General features: G+C 40.0%; 1 protein-coding gene across 2 annotated transcripts in view; it reads left to right on the top strand.

Annotated features, from left to right (window-relative positions):
- The window catches only part of pdlim2 (PDZ and LIM domain 2 (mystique)), a 117,881-nt gene that overhangs the window by 92,428 nt on the left and 12,005 nt on the right, over positions 1-13,448 (top strand). For both annotated transcript variants that reach the window (XM_087263502.1, NM_001326402.1), the window contains 1 exon segment: positions 10,791-10,909. In XM_087263502.1, the coding sequence (XP_087119628.1) occupies positions 10,791-10,909 (119 nt within the window).

Below are 13,448 nucleotides of genomic sequence, written 5' to 3'. Positions count from 1 at the left end.
TTCAGCAGCTCCATGCACATGAACAAAAATGGCAATCTGATTGGTGGAGAAGGTTTTGACGTGGCTCGTCAAAGAAAGAAAAAACGAGCATAAGGCATTTCTTAAAAAACTACGCTTTTTACACCTGCCGTTCACTATCCTTTTGCTTAATGCCTGATTTATCAGCGTTATGAACTGCCCATTTCTCTGGCATAAATTTTATGCAACGCATGCCCTTCCAGCCATAACCCAACACTGGAAAACACCCATGAACTCTCATTCACACACTCATACACTATGGCTAATTTTGTTCACCCAGTTCTCCTTTACCACATGTCTTTGTGAGGCAACAGTGCTAGTCATTAAGTGCTAGTCATTAATCTGCAAGATACAATTGTATTTTGAAAAAAAAATAATAATAAATTCCAGTTCTGAAATGGAAGGACACTGTGGAGACCACCTTTTAAACTGTGGGGAGATGTGACAAACACAGATATGGCTAGCCCTCTCAGGGGAAGAACTACATAAGGGAAGATGGTTAGCTGGTAGGTAAGATGTGGATTTATCCAGCATAAGAACTCACCATCGCTAAAGAAACACTTATGGGGTTACTCAGAGTGGAACTACGCATAGGAAACAAAAATCCTCAAAATGTAGGCAGACAAAGCAGGCATACAACACAACTTAATGGGCCAAGTATCCAGTTCTGTCGAGTCGGGTGTTGAAGATCATGGAGGAACTCTTTATGTTTTACAAGCCACATATTATCAATGCCCCCAGAGGAGTGATGACACTTGATGGTGTGTTGTGCAAATCTTGGCACTGGCCTGTGCAGTCAGCACTGCTGTGATCTCCGCAATCTGAGCAGAGAAAGTGATTACAAGTGTCAAATACCTTAAGATCCTCTGAAAATTTTCAGTGTGACTACGGTTTTCTCTATTTCAAAGAGAGCCATGCAGTGAGATGGTCTTGCTCCATCCTAAGAAAAGAGATGCTCTGTCTGAGCATGTCTGTCACTTAGTTTACCCAAAGTCACAAGGGCTGAAATGAGAAGCGCTAATTTTAACTGTCCCAAATTGATGAGGCACAGGGAAGTGATCATCAATTGATGATGCGAAATGTGCAAGAATAAGCAAATTGCAGCGCAAGTTGAGGATGTGTATCTTCCAAAGAGGGGTCCGAGCACACTCCATGAATTTCTGGAAAACCCATGTAAACATTGAGCCTAAAGGTCTCTGACCCTCATGTCTGACCCCCACTCCTGGATGAGCAGTCTCTAGGCATCTTAAGTACGAAATAGAGATTTGAAAAACACGGAATATAGATTCATCATAACTAACCACTCTTATAAGGTACAATGAAGTATGTTATGTAAAACCTACTCTTCTGCCCTCGTGGAGCACGGCCTGGACCTGGTAGACCAGGTATGTGATCATAGCATGCAAGGTGGAGGCAGCATGGCCCTCAGCAGTGCAAGCTCATGCACTCTCCAGAGAGAAAGAATACACACCTTGTAATGAAGCTGCGAACAATCCTATGATGTGGAGGTGCTCTGCTGGCAGTGTACTGTATTTTGAGATTCTGAGAACAAAACCTAAATTCTCCTCTTGTTCTCACGGTAGTGTGTTTAATTGTTTATTCATTTTCTCATGGCAATACAGGTAAAGATTATTTTTTTTTGACCACTTAATAAGTCCTGCAAATTACCTGTACAGTTACACTGATAATAAAGACCAAAGAACAACCACTGGAATCAATAGTGACATGAATAGTCTCCCATAAAAGCAATGGAGTCTCAAAGCATTTCCCATGAACATGGAAATGCAAGTACTTGTAAACTTTTCCATGAATTCTTTTAAAAGGTTGGATGTCATTGCTGCCATCCAGCAGAGGTTTAGACTACAGGAAACTTTTGTTTGGATCCAGGGAAATGGGCACTTTTCTTTTTGTAACTTATCCAAATAAACCAATACATATTTTGGCACTCAGAAAGTTGAGAGCAATGTGTTACTCATAACAACCATGGTGCTTCAGGAAAGACTGCAGGAAGTCAACATTTTAATTTAGGTTATTTCTCCCCCTAGTGGTTATGTTGCTAATATCTTCATCTCAATCTCATGTTCTGTTCTTTTCTCTGCTTCTTCTCCACTGTCACACTGAAAGGATAATGGAGTAAAATGTCAGTAAGCTTATTGTATAATTAGTAAAGCTGATCAATTAGCATGTGATTTAGAAGGGTGTATAGTCTCTGGTGACCAAAGAGATTTTGTTGTTATGCTTTTTTCTTCTGCATTATATGTTACTGTATTATTCGGTTGACATTGCATCTAAAGTTTGTTTGTTTGGTGGATGGAATAATAATTTTTAGAACAATATAAAAACATTCTTCACAGAAGTAGCACATTTTCCCCATTCATTCAATCTGCCATATTAATAACTTTTGAATGAGAATTCATAACGTTTCTCATTGAGTATTCTTTAGTATTTGATGCCAAAATCTTCCAGCAGAGAAATCGATTGTCACAGCAGCTGATAATTGCTTTAAGTGGGCGGAAATGCTCTTGGCTACACTTTTGTGAAATTTGTTGGAATGAGCCAAAAAGCCCCAGGTGGAAGCTGTCGTTTGGAGCTGGCCTGAGAACAGACTCCTCTATTTAGTACAGCTGGTGTCAGAAGAGCTGCCCAGGACAACATCCATCAGCATTAGAGCCAAACATCTGCTGGCATGCCTTTTCCATCACTCTCATCTCATTCCCAACAGTTCAGTAGATATGCACGGACATCAGGATCTCACAAGCCCGAAAGATTCTCCACAGCTGCTCCTCATGTAAATGTAGAGTCAATGTGAAATCGATTGTATAGTCTTTGTGGGAGATATTCTGCTTAGATCATAGTCAAAGATAGTCTGGACACTACACCAGCTCAAATGTTGACAGATCTGCATGCTTTAAAATTAGGAATCTGTTTTTCGTCATTTTAATGCATAAGGGAAGCTGTTCAGTCAGTGTAACGGTGTTATTCCCTTTATGTTGTCATTCATTCATTCGTTCATTCATTCATTTTCCTTCAGATTAGTCCCTGATTATCAGGAGGCGATAGTGGCACAACAAAACGATAGTGACACAACAATAGCGAAGGGGGTGGTATGAGATTTTTTTTTTGGAGGGGTTTGGGGGGGTATGGGAGTTGGGGGGCGGTTGTCTTGGACGAAAGTGAAGAGCACCGTATGGGGATGTTGTCACAGATAAAAATTAAGAGTGGGGGGTGGTGGGTTAAGGTACTTGGGAGGGGAGGTGTCCTGAGAGCCCCTAATATTATTTCTTGGGCTCTAAAACTATGTGGGCCCTTTGAATCATCTTAAATTTCTTCCCCAGGGGTCGCCACAATGAAATGAACAGTCAAATATTCAAACACATATACACTCGCATTCACACATACATACATCACAGACAATTTTGTTACCCAATTCACTTATACTGCATGTCTTTGGACTGTGGGGGAACAGGAGCACCTGGAGGAGACTTATGTGAAACTCTACACAATAATGCCAACTGGTTGATCCGGGACTCAAACCATCACCCTTCTTGCTGTGAAGCGACAGTGCTATACACTGAGCCACTGTGCCACCCTTTTATTTTCTATATTGTAGACTTAGTGTTGTTTTAAATGTTCTTTAGAACTTATTAAGCCATGTTCTTTGAGGAAACCCTGAGGATTTTTTTCTGCACAAAGTCTGTCTCTCTATAGTCCCTCCCTTTCAATAAAATATTTGACACTAGCCAATGCACAGCGTCACATTATATATTCTAAAAAAATATCAAATGTATGATAAAACAAAATTCCAGGTAATGATTTATTTGATTGGTTTTAGTTTCCATTCTTTTAAAGCAACACTAATGCAGAGTTCAGACTATGATTTTGGCCCCGATTTTGACTCGCAAACAGGTTTTGAGAAATCTGCCTTATGGCCCATTTCCACTTAGTGGTACACTACAGTTTGGTTTGGTACGCTTTTATGGCCATTTCCACTGTCAAAAAGCGTACCAAACCATACCATACCACTTTTTCAGCACCCTTTCGAAAGGGTACCAAACAGGAGAAAGGGGACCAAAAGGTGGAGCTACACATGCAGCTGAACGCTGATTGGTTAGAGATACGTCACAAGCTCGTGGAGCTAGACAGAATGAAAACAAAGTAACCGCCATGTTTTTTAATACAAAGCCGAGGCATTACATGGAAATATTATATGCATATAAAAATGAGCCGTGGATGACCCGGGCTCAAACAAACCATGTGGTTGTCTTGATGAACAGACACAAAGCCAAGAAGAAAAATCTGCCGTGTTCTGTTGTTGTTTTACGAGACCGTCTAAAAGAGCAAGCAGTTTTTGCTTTCTTCCGGGAGCTCGCGATCGCATCTAACGTTATATTTCAAATAAAGAATTTCTTGAGCTGATGATAATAACTAGTGTGTGTTTATTGAAGTGTCTCTGTCATCTGATCCATTCAGAAAGAAAAGGACAAGCGTGAAAGTGAAGCGCTGAAAAAAAGGAGAAGCCCGACAAAACAGAGGAGCTAAATTGTTTTAGCAACCTGAATCATGAACAAACTGCCATGTTTATCTTTGCCTTTTGGACTATTTTGAACTGGGAATGACAAAATTACTCTCTAACAGAGCTTACATTTGCTGGTGAAGATCACAGACACATGTGAGAGGTTTGCGCTGACTGAGGGCTATATTGCGTGTGTTTTTTAACTCGAATAAGTACTAAATGTATGAGGTTTGTAGTTTTTCTGTAATTAATAATATATCGGACACTGTAAGGGGCTGTATGTATGTTTATATATGTTTATTTATATATATATTTTTTTTTCATTACAGACGTTATTCAGACGTTACCCAGACATTAGTCATTGATCTGCAGTTATAATCAAATCATGTTCATAGAAAAGTTAGTAATAAACGTTTATAAACAAGTATTCATGTGTATAAACCATCTGTTTTGTGAAAAGTGCTTCTCATATGACATGTAAACGACCTGTACAGCTTTACTGTAGACATTTATTTGAGCGAGCCTGACATCGACTTAAACTTTGCTGAACATGATGCCCACCAAAAGGGTACCCTTCGTGGTGGAAACGCAAGTCTGATAAAGGTGACCCGTACTGACCCGTACCGTACTGTACCAGTCAGTGGAAATGAGCCATTAAATATCAGGCAAATTGGTGCTCATTCACGTGAATAACAATCACACATTGTGAACTATCAAAGACGTGATACCTAATGAGATATTTGGCATGCTTAATATCTGGACCAATCTGCGATTCAAATCATACAGAGTGAAATGTGTTCTGATTGAAAATAACATTGGCGATTGTTTAAAGCTAATAAGAGAGCAGTTTCCATTACTATGGGAATCTGGAGGCCAGCAAGTGGTTGGGGGAGAAGTTAAGGGTTTAAGGGCGAAAATTAAGGGCGAAAAATAAAAAAAGTTGAGAAGAAAATGTTAATTGTTTAAATTAATGTAAAAGCCAGGTGAGCAAAATAAGTGCATTTCTTCCCCACTAAAGGTTACTTTCTCATTATGTAGGCTAGTTAATATGGGCTACTATGTGACATTGCGTTGTTTTCATGTCACTCCTCGTGTGTGTTTGGTAGTGAGATGTAGTTTGCGACCGAGACAAAGTTGTCAGCGATTCTTCCTATTGTATAGTCATGAAGGGTCAAACACCCTGCTATTGATTCATCTTGCAGTGTAAACGCAGCAGCGATGGAATGCTGTCCTACATAGTCATGCAGTGTGAACATCTGTGACACCACTACTTTTAAAATCATGCAGTCTGAACTCGATCAACTGTACAAATAACCTTGCACTTATTTGACACAAGTTCTAAAATGTGCATTTTGAGTAATGTTTTGAGATTTTGTATTGTCACAGCACAATCTCTCGTATCATTGTGCTTTGTAACGTATCTCCAGCTTCATGAACTTGATCTCATCCGAAAGACATCGCTCACTGACAGTAGTTTCCCCTTCACTTTACTGGGGCATTAGACATAGAAGGTTGAGCTTACGTCGCTGGCCTCTCGAGCACCACTTCCAACAGCAACCTAGTTTTCCCATGTGGTCTTCCATGCAGGTACTAACCAGGCTCAGCCCTGCTTAGTCTCAATGTATGATCTGTATGAGCCAGAATGATTGTTTGCTCAAAAGAGTTCTTCTTTTAACAAAATGTTCCTTGATTTCCGTTGAAGCAAAATAAGCATTATACACTTAAAAAAAAAAAAAAAAAACTCATTGGATTTACTTTTTTTCACATTAAGTGGTTGCAAACAATTTATATTGGCTGAACTTAAACAAATTCAATTTAGTTATATTCAACATAAATTGCTTAAATTCAGTCAATGTAAAACTAATAAATCTTTTTTCATTGTCTAATGGCAACATTCAACATAAATATCACTAATAACTTAAACACTACATTTACATTTACATTTAGTCATTTAGCAGACGCTTTTATCCAAAGCGACTTACAAATGAGGACAAGGAAGCAATTTACACCACTAAGAGCAACAATGAATAAGTACTAAAGGCAAGTTTCAGGTCTGTAAAGTCTAAGAAGGGAAGTGTTAGTATTTTTTTTTTTTTTTTTTTTTTTTTTTTTTTGTACAGTTAGTGTGATATTCAAATAGGCAATTGCAGATTAGGAAGTGAAGTGGAGACTAAATAGTTGAGTTTTTAGTCGTTTCTTGAAAATAGCGAGCGACTCTGCTGTTCTGATGCAGTTAGGGAGTTCATTCCACCAACTGGGCAGCTAGTAGAGAGTTGCAGTAATCCAGTTTGGAGAGAACAAGAGCTTGAACAAGGAGTTGAGCTGCATGTTCAGATAAGAAGGGTCGGATCTTTCTGATGTTATAGAGTGCAAATCTGCACGATCGAGCAGTTCTAGAAATGTGGTCAGAGAAGTTTAGTTGGTCATCAATCGTTACTCCAAGGCTTTTCACCATTTTGGATGCAGTAATGGTTGCCCCATCCATCTGGATTGAAAAGTTATGGTGTAGAGTCGGGTTGGCAGAAACTACAAGCATTTCCGTTTTTGCGAGGTTCAGCTGAAGATGATGATCTTTCATCCAGTGTGAAATATCCAACAGGCAGGCTGAGATACGAGCTGGAACCGAGGGATCATCAGGATGAAAAGAGAGGTATAGCTGGGTATCATCAGCATAGCAGTGGTAGGAGAATCCATGTCTCTGGATGACTGGTCCTAGAGATGATGTGTAGATGGAGAAGAGAAGTGGCCCAAGAACAGAGCCTTGAGGTACCCCAGTGTTTAGATGCTGTAGGTTGGACACCTCTCCCCTCCAAGACACCCTGAATGACCTGTCAGAGAGGTAAGATCTGAACCATTGTATAACAGTGCCCGCAACGCCCAGTGACTCAAGCGTAGATAGCAGGATCTGGTGGTTGACAGTGTCAAAAGCAGCTGACAAGTCGAGCAAAATGAGGACTGATGATTTAGAGTCTGCTTTAGCCAGTCTGAGATCCTCCACGACCGAGAGCAGGGCAGTCTCAGTTGAGTGGCCTTTCTTAAAGCCGGATTGCTTGTTGTCCATGAGATTGTTTTTAGTAAGAAAGTCCAGGACTTGATTGAACACTACTTTCTCCAGAATCTTGGCCATGAATGGAAGCAGGGATACTGGTCTGTAGTTTTCAAGTAGCGTATGGTCCAGGTTGGGTTTCTTTAGCAGTGGGGTTACCCTAGCCTGCTTAAATGTAGTGGGGAATAAACCAGAGTCAAGAGATGTGTTAATTATGTGAGTCAGTGTTGGTATGACTGCAGGAGAGATGGCTTGCAAGAGATGAGAGGGAATGGGATCGAGTGGACAGGTGGTTGCATGGCTAGATAGCACAAGTTTGGACACCTCAGACTCAGAGAGCTGAGAAAACGAGGTGAGTGTGTGTGGTGTTGGTGTTGTATCTTGCATGTTTGTTGTAGGTGCAGCAAATTGAGCACTGATTTTTGCAGTTTTGGTGCAGAAGAATGTAGCAAAGTCATCAGTAGTAAGTGTGGAGGATGCGGGTGGAGGAGGAGGATAGAGGAGGGAGGAAAATGTTTTAAAAAGTAGGCGAGGATTAGTGGCATTGTTGATTTTCAGACGGTAATACGTCTGCTTTGCAGAAGTAACCTCAGCTGAGAAAGAGGACAGAAGAGTTTGGTATGTTAAGAGATGTGCAGGATTTTTAGTTTTCCGCCAAATTCTCTCTGCAGCCCGAAGTTTTGAGCGATGCTCACGGAGAGCATCTGAGAGCCAGGGTGCAGGAGGACTGGCACGGGCTGGCCTGGATGCAAGAGGACATAATCGGTCTAGACATGATGCTAGTGTGGAGCAGAGTGTATTAGTGGCACTGTTCGAATCAAGTGCAGTGAGTTTGCGAGATGGAGGAAGAGAGTCTGAAACAATGGTGGATAGTCTGTTGGGTGAGAGAGATCGTAGGTTTCTGCGAAAGGTAACCAGTGTTGGAGTGTGTGGCGGCTCAGGAGTAATGTGGATGTTGAGAGACAGAAGGAAATGATCAGATATTTGTAGTGGAGTTACTATTGTTTGATCAGTGAAGCAGTGTCGTGTGTAAATAAGGTCTAGCTGATTACCTGATTTGTGGGTAGCAGAGGTAGGTGCTCTTTTTAGGTCAAAAGAGGCAAGCAAAGTCTGAAAGTCTGCAGCTTGCGGTTTGTCAACGTAAATGTTGAAGTCACCTAGCACCAATAAGGGAGTGGCAAAATTAGAAAAAGATGAGAGAAGAACATCCAGTTCATCTAGGAAGTGACCTAATTTACCTGGTGGGCGGTAGATGACAACCACATTTATGTAGAAGGGGTGGATAATGGTGACTGCATGGAATTCAAAGGAGCTGATTGTTGGCAGGGACGGTATCAGAGTAAATTTCCATTCTTTGGAAATTAGTAGTCCAGTCCCACCCCCTCTCCCTGTCTGACGAGGAGTGTGGGAAAAAGAGAAATTAGCAGAAAGAGTAGCATGTGTAGCAGTGTCCTCCGGCCTCAACCAGGTCTCAGTTAGAGCCATGAGATTATAGTCAGAATATGTAGCTATGGAGGTAATAAAATCAGCCTTGTTAACAGCTGATTGACAGTTCCAGAGGCCCACGGAGAGAGAGAGTTGTGAAATAGTAGATACATGTATTGAACGAAGGTTGTGAGGATTACGCCTGCAGCGTACCTCCCGTGTTTTGCGAGTGTTAGTAACAACAGGAATTAGAAAACACATAATAAAAGTGCACTGACAACAAAAAAAATAAGTGTAAAGTAAAACAATACAGTAAAGTACTCAAGTGCTTTGTCGGTGTCTTTGCTCGGTGGAGTCGCGCAGGTAGAGTCGATGGTCTTTACCCTCGTCGGTCTTCACACGAGGCGGTCTTCACACGAGGCTGCCGCAACCGCTGCCGCGGTGAACTAGTTGTTTATATAACCCCAAAGCACTAGCTGATTGAATTCAGCTGGACACGCCTCGAGAGTCAAAACAAGGGCCGAACCTGAGGCGGACGACGCGAAACCGCGTTTGCGTTCGCTACACAAGCTCTTATAGTAACCAAGGAAACAATGGCTAAACAACTTCTAGTATTATACACAACTGAAAGCAAGTTTAAATGTCCTACAACTTTACACAAACAGCTGGAAACAAGTCCTCACACCATACACAACAACTGAAACAAATCTTAAATGTACTTACAGGCTGCTGGTCTAGATGCTGATAAAGTGCTTCTCCTGCCGACTAATGCTAGCGTGCTCGCTATATAGTGGTTACCTGGCGTTTGGACACGCCTCCCGAGTCAAAACAAGGGCCGAAACTGAGGCGGACAACGCGAAACCGCGTTTGCGTTCGATACACAAGCTCTTATAGTAACCAAGGAAACAGTGGCTAAACAACTTCTAGTATTATACACAACTGAAAGCAAGTTTAAATGTCCTACAACTTTACACAAACAGCTGGAAACAAGTCCTCAAACCATACACAACAACTGAAACAAATCTTAAATGTACTTACAGGCTGCTGGTCTAGATGCTGATAAAGTGCTTCTCCTGCCGACTAATGCTAGCGTGCTCGCTATATAGTGGTTACCTGGCGTTTGGACACGCCTCCCGAGTCAAAACAAGGGCCGAAACTGAGGCGGACGACGCGAAACCGCGTTTGCGTTCGCTACACAAGCTCTTATAGTAACCAAGGAAACAGTGGCTAAACAACTTCTAGTATTATACACAACTGAAAGCAAGTTTAAATGTCCTACAACTTTACACAAACAGCTGGAAACAAGTCCTCAAACCATACACAACAACTGAAACAAATCTTAAATGTACTTACAGGCTGCTGGTCTAGATGCTAATAAAGTGCTTCTCCTGCATCTGCGGCATCACTAAAACCTGAACCACACTGTTCCAGTTACTGAACCACACTGTTCCAGTTACTATGACCATTTATGTGAAGCTGCTTTGACACAATCTACATTGTAAAAGCGCTATACAAATAAAGCTGAATTGAATTGAATTGAATTGAAATATCCTGGTAACTCCTGGATTTTATTGTCATAATGAAGTGCTAATTTTTTTCTGGCATTTGGACTTAGGTCACAACTTTGCTCTACCTCAGACATCTCTAAATAGCTGCAGGTGCCCCAGTATGCGGCATCAGACATCAGGATTTCTTAGACATCTGTGAAACACACACATGCGCATATACAGTATACTGTGCTTTTTGGATTAATATCCTGACCTGTCCCATGTTTTGTGTATTTTGTAGGAGTTTTCTTCTTTGGATTTCCGCAGTAACTGTGTATCCAGTCGAACTCCAACTCCACCTGGACAATATTCACCACACAGCCCCATTGAACGAGAGCTGTCGGTTTCACCTCGACGCAGGTACATTTATACACATTTTCTGCTTCTTCTCTCGGGTCCCTCAAAAAACAGTTTTATCACGTGTCTTAATAAATTCAATCAAATGTTATTGATTGTTCTTTATCATGCATTGTATATTTAATACTGTATTTATTGTAGGGCTGCACACTTAATTGGAAAAATATCGCAATCTCTATTTGACCCTACACACGAGCTTTTCTATCATTGAGTCAATTATATTTTCACCGTCAGGAGAGAAGCGTCACACAAGTCTTAGAATTATTTTTATATACATTGCTCAGCAACATGGACACCTCCTAATGGTGGTAAAAGTGTTACATACTGTATTTGTAAGGTATAATTTACCCAAAAATGTCATTTCTGTCTTTATGCAATGATGTATTCGCGGCCTTGAAAGCGCACTGTTTGTTCACTACCCATAGGACGCACGTGTACATGCCAATGACGTCTGCTTTAGTGAATATAACATGCATAGGCTGTAAATAACAGGTAATACAGTTGCAAAAACATTCAGTTTGTTGCAAACTGTACTTAAAATGATGGTTACCGTGAAACCAAAACCATGCACATCATTTAAATCAGGGGTTTTCAAACTGTGGGTCGCAACCCACTAGTGGGTCACACAGTGAACAAAGGTGGGTCGCACAACGTCACATAGCTGCAGCTATATTTACATTACGGTGAATCAAAACCAGTACGATTGACGGCAATAACTTAAAAACCTCTTACCCTAAAAATATCTAAAGTGTGTTTCCTACAAAAAGACAAAGCTGGTTATGTTTCACAGCTGTCTTTTTCTTGGTTTTCGCTTGACATTACGAGCACTGCTCCGTTTGAGCTCTCGCAATCTGCGCTTAGCTGGTAGAGCTCGCGAAGAGTGGAGCTCTCAGTAAGGGACCGTCGGAAAAGTGCTTATTTTTTAGTTTTTTTTTTTTTTTGCTTTGTCCTGCAGGTTTTATTTTAAACACAACTAATTTTCTCTTAAATGAACACAAACAGTTACTAAAGTAGTCGAATGCTTCATTATGGATCTGTGCATTCTTAAATTAACACCTCTGTTATCAAGCAAAACACAATGAGAGATTCATTTGCTGCTCTTCACTAAATAACTATAGTAACTTTAATCAATATGTGAATACAATTAAAAGTGAAATCATTTTTATAGCTTTATTCAATTTCTGGGAAGGCCATTGATTTTAATAGGTTAAACCTTTTATTTTATTGTCAATATTTTCTGATGTTTGCTATGTATTCTATCATTTGAAGCTATTTGTTGTCCAATATTTTTTACATCCCAGCGTTGACAGATTGCTAATCAATAAATAGCTATAGTGCTATCTGTTAGTTTTAACGTCAGCTAATGTTATGGAAGGGCATAGATGTTTTGGAAAATAGTAGTAATGTAACTACCCCCATCATTCCTTCCTCAAGCAAATGTGTAAATATTAGATCTATTCGGCAATAATGTTTATTGCATTGGCATATTTATCTGACATTTTCCCAGCTTGTAGTAGTCGATCAAAAAGCTATTCAGTTTCTTATGACTACACTAACAGTGGAATTTACTGCGATGTGACGGGGCTTGATCATAATCCAGGGGCTTGATCAAAGGTTGATCATATTTTTTCCTAAAAAAGAAGAGTATCTTTTTCCACAAAAAAATGATCACAGTTAAAGCCAGCATCCCACAAAAAGCACTTCGAGCCTCATTATATGCATATCAAATCGCAAAATCCAAAAAGCTGCACACCATATATTTTTGACTGCTTTGAATGGATACATTTTTTTACCCATTTTTCCATAATAAAATATTATGGTGGGTCTTGAGATTGAATTACTTGCCTAGGTGGGTCCCGGAATAAAAAAAGTTTGGAAATCCCTGATTTAAATGATAATATCGCATTTTAGAGTTATGATTACGACAAGCATTTAATATGTTGATATGTAGTGTTGTGCATAAAAATTAATGTTTATTGGGTCAGTGTAACTACTCTAGCCAATATAATGTTGAATATAATGCAAGAGAGAAGCTGATAATGACAAATATTTCATTGCAGTGAAGAAAAATGGTCTAATATTTTCAATGACAACTGACAAGCATATGTCTCAAACATAATTTTTTAACTTTAAGATTATGAATAATTATATTCTGATGTCACCACTACTGGGAATTAACAACCAGTTGCAATTCGCAAACAACAACATAACATGCGGCTGAACTAGTACGATGCATCACTTGGGAAAAGAACAATGCAGTGACAAGTTTTTCCCAAAATCGTGGTTGCTCTGTCGCAGATCCATCATTTGAACCATGTTAGTTATAACGTAAAATGCCCATATGATGCTCTAAACGGGGTGGTAAGAACTTCTTTAGAGAAGAACTCCACAGTTTCACACGCATTTAAAAAAAATCAATATTAGTTTTGGTAAAAGCATGCACTCGTTTTCCATACTAATTGAAATATATGTAAATAGCACATATGTTTCTATTACAAATGTTTGTAATGACGGAACTTGCGTTCTTAGTTCGCTAACAATG

This window comes from Danio rerio, chromosome 8 (genome assembly GCF_052040795.2).
Source record: "Danio rerio strain M-AB ecotype USA chromosome 8, GRCz13ab, whole genome shotgun sequence".
In the NCBI taxonomy this organism is placed as follows: domain Eukaryota; kingdom Metazoa; phylum Chordata; class Actinopteri; order Cypriniformes; family Danionidae; genus Danio; species Danio rerio.
The sequence above is the reverse complement of the archived record's forward strand: the minus strand, read 5'-3'. Positions and strand labels throughout refer to the sequence as shown.